The 19,480-nt window shown below is 46.1% G+C and overlaps 1 protein-coding gene across 1 annotated transcript in view; it reads right to left on the minus strand.

Moving 5' to 3' along the window:
* The window catches only part of SPATA22 (spermatogenesis associated 22), a 62,676-nt gene that overhangs the window by 24,570 nt on the left and 18,626 nt on the right, over window positions 1–19,480 (minus strand). The window contains exon 2 of the mRNA XM_044285756.1: window positions 18,372–18,509. Coding sequence (XP_044141691.1) covers window positions 18,372–18,509 — 138 coding nt within the window. The remainder of the gene's footprint in view (window positions 1–18,371; window positions 18,510–19,480) is intronic.

Genomic DNA, 19,480 nt, shown 5'->3' on the forward strand with positions numbered 1-19,480 from the left:
ACGTCTTTGTTGCATCCGTTTTTTGCAGATCCACTGTAACAATGCCTATCCTTGTCCACAAAATGGACAAGAATAGGACACGTTCTATCTTTTTTGCGGGGCTACGGAACGGACATACGGATGCGGACAGCACACGGTGTGCTATCCGCATTTTTTGCAGACCCATTGAAATGAATGGGTCCGCATCCTATCCACAAAAAAAGGGGATCGGATACGCATCAAAATTACGGTCATTGAATGCACCCTAAGGATGTAAGGTGGTCCCTCTTCTTTCATCTAAGACTTCCCAGGAAGCTGGTCTGGCTGAGATATACCCCGTGGCTGGGTGTATTATCACTACAACTACTATATTAACACCCGCTTACAAATGCATTGTACCTGTGATGTAAGCACAGGAATTTCCAATTGATTTTAACCTTTGACCTCACAGTCCATGTCTGTGTTTGAATGTTTAACCTGCTCAGGACCGCCGTACGCAGGATTGCGTCCTGGTGGCGGCCCTGCTCTTCTGGGTGGACGCATATACGCGTCCTCCCGCGATAGCTGAGATTTCCTGTGAACGTGCGCACACAGGCGTGCGCGTTCACAGGAACGGAAGGTAAGCGAGTGGATCTCCAGCCTGCCAGCGGCGATCGTTCGCTGGCAGGCTGGAGATGCAATTTTTTAAAACCTAACAGGTATATTAGACGCTGTTTTGATAACAGCATCTAATATACCTGCTACCTGGTCCTCTGGTGGTCCCTTTTGCTTGGATCGACCACCAGAGGACACAGGCAGTTCAGTAAAGTAGCACCAAACACCACTACACTACACTACACCCCCCCCCCCCCCCGTCACTTATTAACCCCTTATGAACCACTGATCACCCCTGATCACCTCATATACACTCCCTGATCACCCCCTGTCATTGATCACCCCCCTGTAAGGCTCCATTCAGACGTCCGTATGATTTTTACGGATCCACGGATACATGGATCGGATCCGCAAAACACATACGGACGTCTGAATGGAGCCTTACAGGGGGGTGATCAATGACAGGGGGGTGATCACCTCATATACACTCCCTGATCACCCCCTGTCATTGATCACCCCCCTGTCATTGATCACCCCCCTGTAAGGCTCCATTCAGACGTCCGTATGATTTTTACGGATCCACGGATACATGGATCGGATCCGCAAAACGCATACGGACGTCTGAATGGAGCCTCACAGGGGGGTGATCACCTCATATACACTCCCTGATCACCCCCTGTCATTGATCACCCCCCTGTAAGGCTCCATTCAGACGTCCGTATGATTTTTACGGATCCACGGATACATGGATCGGATCCGCAAAACACATACGGACGTCTGAATGGAGCCTGACAGGGGGGTGATCACCTCATATACACTCCCTGATCACCCCCTGTCATTGATCACCCCCCTGTAAGGCTCCATTCAGACGTCCGTATGATTTTTACGGATTCACGGATACATGGATCGGATCCGCAAAACACATACGGACGTCTGAATGGAGCCTTACAGGGGGGTGATCAATGACAGGGGGGTGATCACCCCATATAAACTCCCTGATCACCCCCCTGTCATTGATCACCCCCCTGTAAGGCTCCATTCAGACGTCCGTATGTGTTTTGCGGATCTGATCCATGTATCCGTGGATCCGTAAAGATCATACGGACGTCTGAATGGAGCCTTACACACGATAGGGCCCCTAGAATGCCAGGGCAGTATAACTACCCCACAAGTGACCCCATTTTGGAAAGAAGACACCCCAAGGTATTTCGTGAGGGGCATGGCGAGTTCCTAGAATTTTTTTATTTTTTGTCACAAGTTAGCGGAAAATGATGATTTTTTTTTCTTTTATTTTTTTTCTTACAAAGTCTCATATTCCACTAACTTGTGACAAAAAAAAAATATTCTAGGAACTCGCCATGCCCCTCACGGAATACCCTGGGGTGTCTTCTTTTCAAAATAGGTTCACTTGTGGGGTAGTTATACTGCCCTGGCATTTTAGGGGCCCATATGCGTGAGAAGTAGTTTGCAATCAAAATCTGTAAAAAATGACCGGTGAAATCAGAAAGGTGCTCTTTGGAATGTGTGCCCCTTTGCCCACCTAGGCTGCAAAAAAGTGTCACACATCTGGTATCGCCATACTCAGGAGAAGTTGGGGAATGTGTTTTGGGGTGTCATTTTACATATACCCATGCTGGGTGAGAGTAATATAACATTTCCCATTTTTTTTATACAAAGTTGGCATTTGACCAAGATGCCAATCATCATTTTCCGCTAAGATAGTTATCTCACCCAGCATGGGTATATGTAAAAAAAATAACAAAAAAAGTAAAAATGTCAGCAGCAATGAAATACCACCAAATGAAAGCTCTATTAGTGAGAAGAAAAGGAGGTAAAATTCATTTGGGTGGTAAGTTGCATGACCGAGCAATAAACGGTGAAAGTAGTGTAGTGCAGAAGTGTAAAAAGTGGCGCGAACATAAGAGTAACATCGCGAGAAGACATACAGAGTACAAAAACATGCAAGTCCCCGGAATCATGTCGCACCACTATGAGTCACTTCACTATGATGAACGGTGACCAATAGGGAAACAGAGGGCGTGGCAGAAAGAGGGGAGGAGGAATGACGCAATGGAATCTCATTGGTGCATAGGACCATGTGACGAAATGGGAGTAATTAAGAGATGGTCAACGCCCCCAACACTCACACATGCATTATCCCCTGAAGACGCTGGTAGCACAGCGAAACATGTCGGGATGCAGAGTGTAGGAGCGTTTAAGTTTTAGGCAGTGAATAGCGGATAATGCTCAAACATACGAGCATTTAGATGAAAAGATATAGCAAGTAATAGCCATAGGAGAAATATAGGATAAGAAGAGTAGCGGCTGGTTAGGAGGAAGGGTTATAAAAGCAGCAGAGGCTGCGGCAACATCTGAAAAGCAGAAACCAAGTAACTGAATCACATTTTCAATTCTCAGTGAACAGGATAACGTTCCTAAATATACAGGAGCGTTTCCGGTTCCAATCTTTCAGAGAGTAATCCCCCCCCACCCCCCCTTCACTCCCAGCTATTCATTTATTTCCCTATGGAAAATATAAATAGCGTGAGAGCCGCAAGTATAATAACAAGTCAGTTATAAGGTATACGTAATATACAGGAGAATAATATAAATATCAAATTTGAGCAGACCCGCATCACTGATAGTTTTAAGATTATAGTTTATGAGTTTATAAAAGAGAAAATATAGGACAATTCATATTAATAAATAATAAAATAAAAGTGAAGTTTTAAAATCAAGAAACAGTACATGATCCAACAACGTAAATAGGTCCATAGTGACCACCAGTTAGTAAATTAAAGTAAGCACAGGAAGGGGCAATGTCAAGACTAAGGAACCACATAGCAGTGTGATGTTACTCACTCAACCATGTGTCTAATTTAAATATCAAAAAAGGACTGTCTCACAGTATGTGTCCATGTCAGCCCTCCCTGGTAAAGGGAACATTACATTTCTTGCTGTCCTACAGGTTATAATTGGAACAATCTAGATACTTATATGGTCAGTGTCTTTTCATTGCATATCAATAGTACAGATGAATTCTCTGTAATAAATATTATCAGAGAGAAATGCCTTTTTCTCTCCAGATTAGCATTCGTCTTCCTCTCTCCGTAGAATTGTATGGGCAGCAGAGAGTGTCCCTGTTCTGTTCACTCCCCTGTATGCCAATATGAACCTTATATCTCAAGATGTCTGAGAGCTTTGCTGTATGGAAGGGTTATGTTGTTTTATTGAAGTTGTCATAATAGATACACCTCTGTAATTTAACCTAAAGAATTATATGGTCATAGATGTTTCAACAGAGTGTAATAAACTTACCTGTCCGGGTTCCAGCGGCGTGATCCTCAGCCTCGGCACGGCCGGGTAAGGAGAGACGTGCTGCTGAGCCACGCCCCCTGATGACACGACCGTATCCTTAGAGCTCATGCACACAAGCGTAATGGCTTGTTGAATAGGTCAGTGATCCGCAATATATGGCCAAAGATAGAACATGTTCTATCTTTTTGCAGTGCGGAGGCATGGACCAGAAAACCCACAGAAGCACTTCGTAGTAGGGCTGAAACGATTACTCGATTAAATCGAGTAATTCGACACAAAAAAATCCTCGATGCAAATTTTTTGCATCGAAGATTCGTTTGTGTCATGTGACCACGGAGCGGGAGTGAAGCGCTTGCTATTACTCCCGCTCCGTGGTCTCCCGCTGCGCTTGGAATACTCACCTTTCCAGCAGGCGGCCTCCGGACACTCCACAGTACGTCCATGGTCCCGCGCTGCTCTGACCTCCTGACGTACGCACGCCGCGACCTGACGCACTGCGTGACGTCAGGAGCAGAGCAGCGCAGAACGATGGAGTGTCGGCAGCGCCCCTGCTGCGAAGGTAAGTTGGTGAAACCGAGGGGGTGGGGCGCAACTAAGGCCAGGCGCCTGGAGTGCACAGCGTCAGGAGGAGCATGGCAGCAGAGCTGATGGCACAATGGGGGCAGAGCTGATGGCACAATGGGGGTAGAGCTGATGGCACAATGGGGGCAGAGCTGATGGCACAATGGGGGCAGAGCTGATGGCACAAGGGGGCAGAGCTGATGGCACAAGGGGGGCAGAGCTGATGGCACAAGGGGAGCAGAGCTGATGGCACAAGGGGGGCAGAGCTGATGGCACAAGGGGGGCAGAGCTGATGGCACAAGGGGAGCAGAGCTGATGGCACAAGGGGGGCAGAACTGATGGCACAAGGGGGGAAGAGCTGATGGCACAAGGGGGGAAGAGCTGATGGCACAAGGGGGGAAGAGCTAATGGGGCAGAGCTGATGGCACAAGGGGGCAGAGCTGATGGCACAAGGGGGCAGAGCTGATGGCACTGGGGTGAGGGGGAGCTCATGGCACTGGGGTGAGGGGGAGCTCATGGCACTGGGGTGGGGAGAGCTGATGGCACTGGGGGGAACTGATGCAATTGGACTGATCGCACAGTGGGGAACAAAGGGTGTTGGGGACTGATGGCAGGGGGTCTGATGAGTTTTTATAAAGGAAAACAGTCTATTATTTTTTTCGTATTAGATTACTCGATTAATCGTAAATAATAATCGATAGAATACTCGATTACTAAAATAATCGTTTACTGCAGCCCTACTTCGTAGTGCTTCCGATCCGTACCTCTGCTCTGCAAAAGATAGGGGAACTCCTATCTTCGGTTGTATGTTGCGGATCACGGATCCATTCAAAGACAATTTAAGTCCACACCACAGAGCGCACACAGCGAGTGCCCGTATTTTTGGGACGGGCCATTTACAGTCCACAATACGGACACTGACCCCTTACACTCGTGTGTATGAGTGTCACGTTCGGGTGTGGGAGGGAAACACCACACCGAACACAGGAGGGAAAGGGGTGAGGGAATGAGGCCTGGAAACTAGGGAAAGAAGATGGACACCTCCTAGTAAAACCCTAATCAAAGTCCTGACTAACTACCAGTATGTACAGACCCCAGAGGTAGGTGAGTTCATACACAGGAATACCTAGTGTCCTAACTCACCCTATAAGAGCTTAGTACTAATGTCAGGACTGAGAAAACCTGTTCGTCCTTCCTTTTGGCCTAAATACAAATGAAAACACACAAAATAACCCAAACAAAATACAAAAGGGAAAGAAAACACTTAACTATAAGTGGTTATGGCAGCACCAGGAACTCAGCTGAGATCCACACACCAGCTATCCACAACTCCAACAGAAGCTATAAGCCGCATAGCATAGTGGGAGAAACAACAATAAATAGAGGTTACATGACCATAATAGCCACACCTGGGGAAAGAAGGTGTGGCAAGCACCAGACCAGACACAACACAGACGCCATTTGATCCAAACGGGAAACGTCAGATCAAACCACGTGTTGCCAGTCTCACCGATCTCCTGCCATTTGTCGTAGGAACGTCCGTGACAGTACCCCCCTTCTATAGGTAACCCCTCCAGTGAACAAGATACTGAAGAGATCTACGGAGAACGTGAGAGTCAACAATCTTGGCGATCTGGAATTTCAAACTGCTGTCCAACATGACAGGAGCGGGTGGCAAGGAAGACGACTCCAAAGGTTCAACATATCTCTTCAACAAAGATTTGTGAAACACATAATGAATTTTCAGAGCCTGAGGAAGTTCAAGATGAAAAGCTACAGGATTAATAATGGCAGTGATTTTATATGGACCAATAAATCTTGGACCCAACTTCCAATAAGGGAAATGCAGCACACAAAATAACCCAAACAAAATATAAAAGGGAAAACAACAATAAATATAGTGGGAGAAACAACAATAAATAGAGAAGGTTAAAAGACCATAATAGCCACACCTGGGGAAAGAAGGTGTGGCAAGCACCAGAAAAAACACAGACGTCATTTGATCCCAACGGAAAACATGTCAGATCAAACCACGTGTTGCCAGTCTCACAGATCTCCTGCCACCTGTCGCGGGAATGTCCGTGACAATGAGCCCTTAGCAACAAGATGCAATGCTCTGTTTCTCCCTGCAGCGGACGTATGCTGGGAAAGATTAGCAGTGGGCTGATTGCTCTTCTGCTCCACAACTGTGTACTAGTGTTTCTGACTAATGGAGCACCGAGTCATGGACCTATCAGGTTCTGATCCAGGGACTCAGTGATCTACTTAAATCCCTTCCTGGCCATACACCAGTGCCAATGATAGGCTTGTTTGGCTAACTAGCTAGGTTCCGTGTTCCCTGTTCCGGCATTTGCATACTGATTCTTCTGTGCTTCTGACCCCAGCTTGTCTTCTGACCACTCTGTCCCACATGTTTGGTACTGCGTAGCCTTGTCTGGTTCTGACCCATTGCCGTACGACTCTGCTTTCGTGTTTGTTGTCTGTTGGTGTTTGTCAGTCTCTGCACTTATTTCGAGTAGGGACCGCCGTCCAGTTGCGGTTCTGTAAAGTAGGGCTTATACTGCAATAAGGTAGGAAAAGCCGGCTGGGTTCTAGCTTAGAGCTCACTGTCCTTGTGTCCCTACCTACAGGCGTTACACAGATTTTGCATAAGTCAAAAGTACAGATGAATGTAATAAACTTAATAAAATATCTTATGATAAAAAAATGCCCTTTTCTCCCTCTAGAAGCAAATTTTTCATCCCCTCTCCATATACTTTTATGGGCAGCATGTGTGTGTCTCTTTAAATAAGGTCTTTTTTGTTTTCTTTTTCACTGCAGCAAGGAACACTCCTTCACAATAACTGCCCTGCGTAAAGATGCCGCCTAATGAATGAGCAAACGCAACCCATGGCTCCAACACCAAGTACTCACCACCTTGCGATTGTATTTGCAGGATGCTGATCGGTCACTACTGGCCATGCAAGTACCAGCGACATTACAGTACGTCACAAAGCCTTACAAGTTTACAAATAGACATATAGTTTACATATAGAGAGCACTCCAGTATTCTGTGTTATAGTGAAGACTTTATTCAGCTAGACATGGTTGTGCACATCAGTACAATTATAAAAGCGACGTTTCGGGCTTATTTGAAGCCCTTCATCAAGCTGGAAGTCAAAAAAAAATTATATACAAACATTGGCACATATTAGAGAGACATTTTTTTCATATATTTTTGTGAATATACCTCTAATGTCATTTGAGAGACCCAAATACATTAGAAATATGTTGATTAAATCAGATTTGGGCCCTAAAAAAGTCAGTATCCAAACAACTATTACATTTACTCCAAACAAAAGAACCTATTCCTGCCTAGCCTGTGCCCAATGTGGCATGTGGCAATGAAAGGCCCCACCTTCTCTCATCCCTCTACAGGAAAAATATTCAATATCAGAGGCCACTTCTCTTGCCTCAACAGTTATGCAGTCTACCTCATCAAATGTCCGTGTGGCTTGAGGTATGTGGAAGAAACCACCCAAAAAGTCAAGGACAGGATTTGTCAACACAAGTCCAACATACGCACAGGAAAGATGGAGTCCCCATTTACAGTAGGGATCGACCGATTATCGGTTTTACCGATATTATCGGGCGATATTCAGGATTTTGAAAGTTATCGGTATCGGCATCTATTTTGCCGATATACCGATAACGTATCGGGAACACGGATCGCGCTGTCAGCACGATCCGTGCTCCCTCAGCAGTACAGGGGAGAAGGAAGCAGTGTCTCCCTCACCCTGTGCCGCTGCCACCAATGAGAGGAGGGGCGGGGCTGTGGCCACTGCGCCACCAATGAAGATAACTCTCTCATTAATTCATATACAGGAGACGGGAGCTGGCTGCAGAATCACATAGCTGGCTCCCGTCCTCTATGACAAGTAGCTGCGATCTTCGGTATTTAACCCCTCAGGTGCCGCACCTGAGGGGTTAACTGCCACAGATCGCAGCTACTGCTCATAGAGGTCAGGATAATGAGAGAGGGATCTTAATTGGTGGTGCAGTGCGCCCCCCCCCAAACCCCAGTATTAAAGCATTGGTGACGCAGTGCACCCCCCCCCCCCAGTGCTTCCCCCCAACCCCAGTATGAATCATTGGTGGTGCAGTGCGCCCCCCCCCCCAACCCAGTATTAATTATTGGTGGCACAGTGCACCCCCCCACCCAAGCCCCCCAGTATTATTCATTGGTGGCAGTGGCCACAGGGTCCCCTCTCCCCTCCTCCTCAGTGGAAGTTCCAATCGGGGCCCAACAGTGTAAGCCTGGGGCTCCGATCAGTTACCATGACAGCCAGAACTCTATTGAAGCCCTGGCTGCCATAGTCAGCTCTCTGCTGCTGTGTGCACTATGCACAGAGCAGCAGGGACAGTGTGAGGTCCTATTCACCCTGATAGAGATATATCAGGGTGAATAGGACAAGGGTTCTAGTCCCTAAGGGGGCTAAGTAAAAAAAAAATTAAAAACACACCAAAATATTAACCACTTAAGGATTTATACAGGTTTATACCCCCCTAGTGACCAGGCCCTTTTTTTTTTACAAATCGGCACTTCACAACTTTAACGTTTTATTGCTCGGTCATGCAACTTGGCTCCCAAATGAATTTTACCTCCTTTTCTTCTCACAAATACAGCTTTCTTTTGGTGGTACTTGATTGCTGCTGAGATTTTTCGTTCTTCTGATATTAATCAAAATAGACCGCAATTTTCTCAAAAAAAGTTTTAACTTTCTCTGGTTAAATTGTTAAAATATACTTACATTTCTATACAAGTTTGTGTCAGAATTTATTGTTCTACATGTCTTTGATAAAAAAAATCCAATAAGTGTAAATTTATTGGTTTGCGCAAAAGTTGTAGCGTTTACAAACTATGGTACAAAAATTAGAATTTCCGCATTTTCAAGCAGCTCTGACTTTCTGAGCACCTATGATGTTTCTTGAGGCGCTAGAATGCGAGGATAGTATAAATACCCCCCAAATGACCCCTATTTTAGAAAGAAGACACCCCAAAGTATTCGCGGAGGGGCATGGCGAGTTCATGTATGATTTAATTTTTTTTCACAAGTTAGCGGAAATTGACACTTTCTGAGGAAAAAAAATAAATAATAATAATAATAATAAAGTTTCAATTTCTGCTAAGTTCTGGCAAATAAAAATCTTCCACGGACTCACTATGCCCCTCAGTGAATACCTTGGGGTGTCTACTTTCCGAAATGGGGTCATTTGTGGGGTGTGTTTACTGTTCTGGCATTTTGGGCGGGGCTAAATTGTGAGCAACCCTGTAAAGCCTAAAGGTACTCGTTGGACTTTCGGCCCCTTTACGCACCTAGGCTACAAAAAAGTGTCACGCTTGTAGTATCGCCGTACTCAGAAGAAGTAGGGCAATGTGTTTTGGGGTGTATTTTTACATATACCCATGCTGGGTGTGAGAAATATCTCTGTAAATGACAACTTTTTACAAAGTGCAAAGTTGTCAATTTACAGAGATAATGCTCTCACCCAGCATGGGTATATGTAAAAATACACCCCAAAACACATTGCCCTACTTCTTCTGAGTACGGCGATACCACATGTGTGACACTTTTTTGCAGCCTAGGTGCGCAAAGGGGCCCAAATTCCAATAAGTACCTTTTAGGAGGGCATTTTTAGACATTTGGATTCCAGACTTCTTCTCACGCTTTAGGGTCCCTAAAATGCCAGGGCGGTATAAATACTCCACATGTGACCCCATTTTGGAAAGAAGACACCCCAAGGTATTCCGTGAGGGGCATGGCGAGTTCATAGAAGATTTTATTTTTTGGGCACAAGTTAGCGGAAATTGAATTTATTTTTTTCTCACAAAGGGGCACAAGTTAGCGGAAATTGAATTTATTTTTTTCTCACAAAGTCTCCCTTTCCGCTAACTTGTGACAAAAAGTTCAATCTTTCATGGACTCAATATGCCCCTCAGCGAATACCTTGGGGTGTCTTCTTTCCAAAATGGGGTCATTTGTGGGGTGTTTGTACTGCCCTGGCATTTGAGGGTCTCCACAATCATTACATGTATGGCCAGCATTAGGAGTTTCTGCTATTCTCCTTATATTGAGCATACGGGTGAGGCCTCATGCACACGGCCGTGTTCCGCGGCCGAGAGCGGACCGTGGAAACCCGGCCGGGATTCCTCCTGACAGCATGAGCGCACGGCGTCATTGGTTGCTATGATGCCGTGCGCTTCATGCAGCCGCTGCTGTACAGTAATACACTAGTATAGTATATTACTGTACAGCAGCGGCTGCATGAAGCGCACGGCGTCTTAGCAACCAATGACGCCGTGCACTCATGCTGTCAGGAGGAATCCCGGCCGGGTTTCCACGGTCCGCTCTCGGCCGCGGAACACGGCCGTGTGCATGAGGCCTAATGAGATTTTTTTTTCTGTTCAGCCTCTGGGCTGAAAGAAAAAATAAATGGCACAGATTTCTTCATTCGCATCGATCAATGTGGATGAAAAAATCTCTGCCAAAAAATGTGCAAAAAAAAAAAGAGGGAAAGGCGTCTGCCAGTACATAGGAGCTCCGCCCAACATCCATACCCACTCAGCTCGTATGCCCTGGCAAACCCGATTTCTCCATTCACATCAATCGATGTGGATGAATAAATCATTGCCAGAGTTTATTTGTTTATAAAAAATGTTTGCCAAAGCATATGAACATCGCCCCTCAGCTCATAAGCCTCGGCAAATGTATCTTTTTTACTGCAGAGGAGAAATCTCGTCTTGCAGCGCCGCATACACCGACTTTGTGTAATCTGACAGCAGCGCAATTCTTCTGTCAGAATGCACATCAGTGCTGCAGCTGGTTGATCGCTTGGTCCACCTAGAAGGTATAAAAAAAAAAAAAAAAAAACAGGCTGCAACGCAATAATTTATTAACATCAACTTTTATAAACTTTATATAACATTTGAAACAGAACATTAACTTTTTTGCTTACCTGTGATTTGTTTTTTTTTTACCTTTAGAGGACAAACCTCTCCTTCCCCAAGGGAGAATGTGCAAAGCGCAAATCGCCCAAAGATGTGGCGAAGTACATTATGTACTTTGTCCCAGGTGAAAGGAGAGGTTTGTAGCAGCTCTGTGTGAAAGGGCCCTAAGAGCCCTGTGTGCCTGTCCTGTGTCACGCGATCCCTACACTAATAGTGTACCTGTGTGTGGTACTTGCGGAAACACTCCCCTATGCATAGGGCAGGCTGGTCAGGACAGTCAGGACAATAAACGGTGGTGTCACTCCTTTTTTCCAGCCCTGCTACAGACACATCTTTTTTCTTGGGGAACGGTGAGTTGAGGTACCAGGATAGACACTCAGGAAGTGTCTGCCATGTAGCCGGCTAACTACATTAGGGACTTGGGGCACGGACCCTCCTGGATACAGGAGTTCTGAAATGATCTCTTCCTGGAATTTTAGGAAGGATCCCGTTCTCCCAGCCTTACTGTAGAGAACAAAACTATTATAGACAGCCAATTGAATTAAATAAACAGACACCTTCTTATACCAGCGACTGGTGCGGCAGGACACTAAATAGGGAGCCAACATCTGGTCACTGAAGTCCACCCCTCCCATGTGAAGGTTATAGTCGTGGACAGAGAGGGGTTTCTCAATGACTCCAGTTGCCCTTTCAATTTGTACTGTCGTGTCTGCGTGAATGGTGGACAGAAGGTAAACGTCCCTCTTTTCCCGCCACTTCATCGCAAGCAGTTCTTGGTCACACAAGGCAGCCCTCTCCCCCCGTGCAAGTCGGGTATTAACGAGCCGTTGGGGGAAGCTCCGGCGACTAGGTCGCGCGGTGCCACAGCATTGAATTCCGACTATATGTAAGTGCCGAAAGAGGGCCACGCTTGTGTAAAAATTGTCCACGTATAAGTGGTACCCCTTGTGGAGTAAGGGTGACACCAAGTCCCAGACAATCTTGCCACTGCTCCCCAGGTAGTCAGGATATCCGACCGGCTCCAGTTTTGAGTCTTTTCCCTCATAGACCCTAAAACGATATGTATAGCCTGTGGCCCTTTCACAGAGCTTATACAGTTTGACCCCATACCGGGCGCGCTTGCTGGGGATGTACTGTTTGATGCCAAGGCGCCCGGTAAAATGTACAAGGGACTCGTCTATGCAGATGTTCTGATTGGTGGTATACACATCTGCAAACCTGGATGACAAACGGTCTATGAGGGGCCGAATTTTGTGGAGCCGGTCATAAGCAGGGTGGCCTCTTGGATGACAGGTTTTATTGTCAGTAAAATGCATAAAGCGCATGATGCCCTCAAAACGTGCCCTGGACATAGCAGCAGAGAACATGGGCATGTAATGTATTGGGTCTTTAGACCAATAGGACCGCAATACATTTTTCTTAGTTAGACCCATGCTGAGTATAAGGCCCAAAAATATTTTAAATTCGGAAACTGTGACTGGTTTCCACCGGAAAGGCTGGGCATAGAGGCTTTCCGGATCAGCGGTTATATACTGTGTGGCGTAGCGGTTGGTTTCTGCCACAACTAAGTCATAGAGATCCGCGGTGAAGAACAGCTCAAAAAACTCGAGGGCTGATCCTAAATGAGCTGTCTCCAAGCGAACTCCAGACTGGCCGGTGAAAGGGGGCAATACGGGTGCGGCGGAAGCAGGGGAGTGCCAATTTGGGTTTGTCAGCACCTCTGGGAGACTAAGGGCTCTACGGGCCTGTGAACGTGGTGGCTGCGACAGGGGAGTTACTGCACGTGCCACCGTACCAGCTTGCACTGCCCTTCTGGTGCTCGCCACTTCACCAGGGAATACGGCAGTGCTGGTAGAAGGTCCAGGATGTGCTGCGCTGCTGGTGTATGCCACACCATAAAAAAGATCAGGGCTAGCACCACTCTGCTGCAAATAAGGCTCATCACGCGGGGTATGCTGAACACTGACATGGGATCGGGTACGCCTGACCGTAGCAGGGACCTCAACCTCGTCATCTTCACTAGCGGTTAGAGTGCCACTGCTGTCTACAGGTTCATATTCTGAACCACTGGATTCAGCTCAGCGGGTGAGGCGTCCCCATCGCTTTCATCCATCACGGCCAGAATCCTGCTAACTAAATTTAGGGGGTATTTCTCTGAGACTACCCAGGAAAAAGAGCACACCTGCCTAGTAAAAAGGAGTGCTTGCGAAGTAAAGCTGCGATCGCTAATAAAGATCCAGAAAGCTCAAAAGTGATCTTTATAGCGCCGCAGCGATTTTACAGTGTACAGTGTACAAAATAATTCTGTCACTGCGGTGGGGTGGACTGAACGCAAGTGTGCGCACAAGATCAGGCCTGATCGGGCGAACAGTGTGTTTTTTGTAGAGCCTAAGGTGACCCTAATGTACTGATATAGATCTGATTGCGATCAGTCTTGATCACTTACAGATACTATATAGTACTTATGCTGATTAGCGACGATGCTAATTAGCGACTAATCAGTGACTGCGGTGCGGTGGGCTGGGCGCTAACTACCTAACAAGTAGCTAAGTAACTGGCGGTGATAAATGACAGGGGGTGACAGGGGGGTGATCAGGGAGTCTAATATGGGGTGATCAGGGGTTAATAAGTGACAGGGGGGGTGTAATGTGTGTGTGTATGATGATTGGTGCTACTTACAGAGCTGCTTGTGTCCTCTGGTGGTCGATCCAAGCAAAAGGGAAACCAGAGGAGCGTGCGTTCACAGGAAATCTCGAGTCTCACTCTCAGGGCGTCGCTGAGCCCTGAGAGTGCCACCGCCCGGACGTGTGCGGCAAGTGGTTAATTATAAATGAAAAATAAAGATTTAAAAAAAAAATACACGTTAACAATAAACATTTTCATTTTCAGCAGATTTGTGTAGGATTTTTTTTTTTTTTTCAAAAATGAAAATTCACAGAATATCGGTATAAATTATCGGCTATCGGCCTCAAAGTTCACAGATTATCTGTATTGGCCCTAAAAAAATCAATATCGGTCGATCTACATCAACCCACCGGCCCTATTGATACTGCTACTCACCAATTCCCCCAACCTAAATGCCATAAAAAACACAAATGAAAAAACCACCTTGAATAAACTAATTTCCCAAGGCAACAATGAGCCTATATTTAATAGTAACTTAAACTAAACGGGCCTACGACCATCCTCACTCACCTTACCCCTTTTTTTTAACCCTTTAGAACCTGCCTAACCATAAAAGTTTTTGTATAATCCAGGAGGCCGTGCAAACAAAACCCAAACGCTAACCCGGCAATGCACCTATTTACTTATGATACAGAACAACCTTTCTCTCTAACGTGACCTAAAAATAATATCAATGCCATTTCCCTATCCTCCTCACCTGCGCCTAACTGCAAACACCACTGCTCCCAGCTCTCCCAGGCCTTACCAAAAGCCCCATTACCGTTCCTCCAAGATTTCCCAAAGACAAGCCGGACACACCAACCCCTCGGCATCTGTTTCTGGCGCCAGTTGATGAAAATACTTCCACTGTGAATGAGAAAAGGCATCCGCAGTACCATTAGAAACCCCTGGCAAATGAACAGCCACTATCCAAGCATTGATGGAAAAGCATCTTAGCGCTAAATATTGTAACAGCTTCCCACAACACCAATGCCATGACAATTGGAAAAAGTTCTAACAGCGCCAAATTTCTCACCCAGCCTCTAGCTATCCAAGACTCCGGCCACCGCCCCGCACACCATCGACCATGACAGTACGCTCCAAAACCCACCCCCTCCCCAGCTGCATTTGAGAATAGCTAAAAATTAAATTTATTGATAACCTCCCCCATAACCAAAGTTCTACCATTGTAATCCTCTAAGAAACCCGCCCAAACCTCTAAATCCCCCTGTAACTCCTTCCCGAGCCAAATAAAATGATGGGGTGCAGACACCCCGCTGTCGCAGAAGCCAAACGTCGACAAAAAATGCGCCCCATCGGCATAAATTTACAAGCGAAATTCAGTTTGCCCAACAGGGACTGTAACTCCCGCAACCTAATTTTCGCCGATCTTTTTCCCCTACTGACTTCTTGTCACAAGTTCACTAACTTGTCTTCCGGCAACCTACACTCAATTTTATTTGTGTCGATTATGATCCCCAAAAAACACAACTCAGTTGTAGGCCCTTGCGTCTTCTCCACTGCCAACAGCACCCCAAACCCTTCAAAGACCGACTGCACTGAATTCAACAATAATGAACAAACCCGCGAATCCGCTGGTCCAAGGCATAAAAATTTGTCCAAGTAATGAATAACAGATGAACAACCGGACACGTCAACTACTACCCATTCAAGGAAGGAGCTAAATGTCTCAAAATAGGCGCAAGACAGCGAGCACCCCATTGGCAGACACCTGTCCGCAAAATAACCCCCCCCCCTCCCAAAAACAACCCAACAAATGCAAACAAGTGAAACGCTGCATCGATATCAGTCTTTGCTAACAGAGTTCCCAGTCCCAACTTCCTTACCCAAGCCACAGCCGCATCAAATGACGTATAAACCACTGAACATAATTCAGGATCAATACCATCATTGACCGCCCCCCTTTCGGAAAGGAAAGGTGATGAATGAGACAAAATTTATTTGGCTCTTTCTTGGGAACCACCCCCAAAGGAGATATCCTGAAATTCGCCAATGTCAGCTCCCAAAATGGACCCGCCATGCGCCCTAGTGCTACCTCCTTGGCCGATTTTTCAGAAACTACTTCAGGGTGCTCTAATGCCAATCTCAAATTCTTATGCACTACAGAACTTGGTGACGGGACTGAAGGAATATAAAAACATAACCTAAAACCCCTCTCTAACAGCCTCGCTGCTTCCTGATTGGGGTACCTATTTAGAAACCGCCCTATGTTTTCCACCTGCTCTGATATCTGGCCTTTTTCCAGCGTTATCTCACCCTTTTTATCTTCTGCCCTTAAAGCACCTATTAGCTCCGTGGGACCCTCCACAATTTGTGCACTCGTGCTTAAATTTGCACTTCGCCCCAAACTTGCAGTTTCCTTCGAAACACAACCCTTTTGCCGATGCCGCCACAAAACTAGCTTGTCTTGACCCTCCGACCTCCCCCAGGAAGGGCTGCCCTGACCTCACTGGTGCCGTCACCCTTAGCCAGAGAGAAATATCTTTGTGGTCCCAACGAATGTTAGGTCGCACAGCCTAAATTGTTCATCGTAACGCAGCCAACCTATCCTGCCATAAACCTGGTACGCCTCCCCTATTGCGTTCAAATAACAAAACAACAGCAGCATTGCAGCGTTTTTTCCCCAATTACACTAGCTAAAATCGAAAATGTCTGCAACCAATTTGAAAAAGTGTGCGGAATCAATCAGTACCGGCGCCTTTCCTCTTCCTCCTTTTTTCCCTCATCCTTCTTCCCTCTATCCAAGTTAAATCTCTCAATAGAAAGCAAGGAAAAACCTCCTGTTTCAAGTGCGCCCCTAACGGACCCTTAAAACACACATATACCTCGCCTTTTGCCGCATCATCAACTTTTGGTCTGTCATCCTCCCCACCCTCCTGGGTCTGCACTGACACTGACACCCCAGTTCTGCTAGCCTGACTACCCACGGACGCCCAACACTCGGGTCCACACTCCATGCCGGCAGTGGCGAAGCCGTACCAGCCCCCAAACCCGACAACCATGCCGCCAAACCACCCAAAAATTGCCCCAGACAACTTCCTAGCTCCACCGGACGTCGGACTGCGCAGCCAGACACTATGCTTCTGCCTCCCGTGCTTCCCTGGGAGACAGAAGGCTGGGCACAGGAGTCTTAGGAGTTAAAATTACATTTATATTCCCCCTTTCTATGCAATCTAATGCTCTGTTACATTCACTGACCTGCGATCGCTGTGATAATAATTCATGTGCCCTAAGACTCCTGTGCCCAGCTTTTTGTCTCCCAGGGAAGCACGGGAGGCAGAAGTATAGCGTCTGGCTGCACAGCCCGTCTTTTCTAATCGGAGACGGATGGCCCTTAGCAACGCTCTTTTGAAGAGTGCTGCTAAGGGCCATTTCAGCCCCAGTTTTCTACCAAAAATAAACGTTTTGGCTAAATAAAGTCTATTGCAAAATTGTTACCTATCACTTGCCCTACACTTTAGCAAAAAAATAAAAATAATAATATGACAGTTATCCTTTAACCCTCTAAATGCCGCCCCTCGCCAACCAAACCAGCGTCATGCTGGCCTCCCTTCAGCTTTTGCCCCAGTCCAGCCACACTTTATGTTAATTATGTTTACCAGCAATCATGTACTAATGATATACCATTCTTTTGTCATAATTTTGTGTACACCAGCTTGAAATAAGCCAGAAACGTCGCTTCTATAATTGTACTGATGTGCACAACCATGTCTGGCTGAATAAAGTCTTCACTATAACACAGAATACTGGAGTGCTGTCTCTATTGTATGTCTAGAAGAAACTGACCCTGGGGTTGAGAAGGGGTCAGAATAAGACGAACACCTGGTGAAAGGCACTTGATGAGTGCTGTGACCTCAAAGATTATACTACTAGAAGTTTACAAATAAATTGCCAGGAGTCTGCAGTAAAGGGACTGCTGGGTGTTACCAGTAGCGGGTGTGTCTGAGGCTGGGTGTTACTAGTAGCGGGTGTGTCTGACTGTCTAATCAGTGCTGCTGGTGTCAGACTGTGAAGGGACACACCCCCAACTGGTAACACCCATCTATACCTGTACTGCAAGCTGTTGGTAAGTCATTCATAACTTCTAGAAGAAATAACAACATAGAGTCATATACATGGGGAATACAAGTAATTACTACAAGAGACATGTCAGGAGAAGGGACAGGTCCTCTTCAAGGCAGTAAATCTGATATATACATTACATTCACACTCACAGTTCTCTGAGTGCAGAAACAGCTTAATTTACCTGTTTGCAAAGAAGGGAAGTGAAAACTTTCATGAACAAGATGAGTCCCATCAGAAGGCAGTTCTTTAATCTGAGGAACGGAGGTGAGTGGCTGTCTATTCCTTTTCTTCAGATTGAAGACGGGTACAGGAAGACAGGCTGCAAGTAGGAAACAACTTCATCTAGTTAGAAAACTTGGATTAGGTAAATCTTTACTTCCTTATATCTGAGAAAACATGGTATCAGGATTTTTATTTAAAGTTTCTGTTTCTGTAAAAGTTGTTAACCCTTTTACCAGGACTCACATAAATGGACTAATGGCATCATCAGGATAGGTCACCAATATCACATTGGCAGGGTCTGACTCCTGACACCCCCGCCGATCAGCTGTTTGAAGAGATGCAGAGCTTGCATGAGTGCAAATTGCGGATCCGTAAAAAACGGATGCTGCCCGTGTGCCTTCCGCAATTTGCGGAACGGAACAGGAGGCCCATTATAGAGATGCCTATTCTTGTCCGCAAAACGGACAAGAATAGGACATGTCTAATAATTTTTGCGGGGTCATGGAACGGAGCAATGGATGCGGACAGCACACAGAGTGCTGAAAGATAGAGGGCCACAGCAGCATATCACCAAAATTCTTCTTTATTTAGAAAAACACCTCACAGCAAGGCATAAAAAATTTGCTGTGGCCCTCTATCTTTCTACACATGCCTTTGGATCGCGTTGGATCTGTGATCCCCTGCCCAGCTGCTGCATGACCACCATCCTCGCTCTTTACAAGCCGCTTGTGTTGCTGCTCCTGAACAAACCTATTTCCCTAGCACACACAGTGCTGTCTGCATCTTTTGCGGACCCATTGAAATGAATGGTTCCGTATACGGACCATATACAGAATCAAAATACGTTCGTGTGCATGAGCCCTAATGCAGCATCAATAAATGTGAAACAATACTTGCAAAGATAGAGAATAAATCACATGAATCCTGGACCTGTATGTGGGCCTATGTAAAAAAAGCTGCCCCACGCGTATCACTGCGAACACCCAGCTTCCTCAGGGGTAAAGGCTTGTATGTGCGGCTGCCCCATAAATACACTTATCATTAATTAGCATCCATGTAAAATATAGT

This window comes from Bufo gargarizans, chromosome 3, assembly GCF_014858855.1.
Source record: "Bufo gargarizans isolate SCDJY-AF-19 chromosome 3, ASM1485885v1, whole genome shotgun sequence".
Taxonomy (NCBI): Eukaryota; Metazoa; Chordata; class Amphibia; order Anura; family Bufonidae; genus Bufo; species Bufo gargarizans.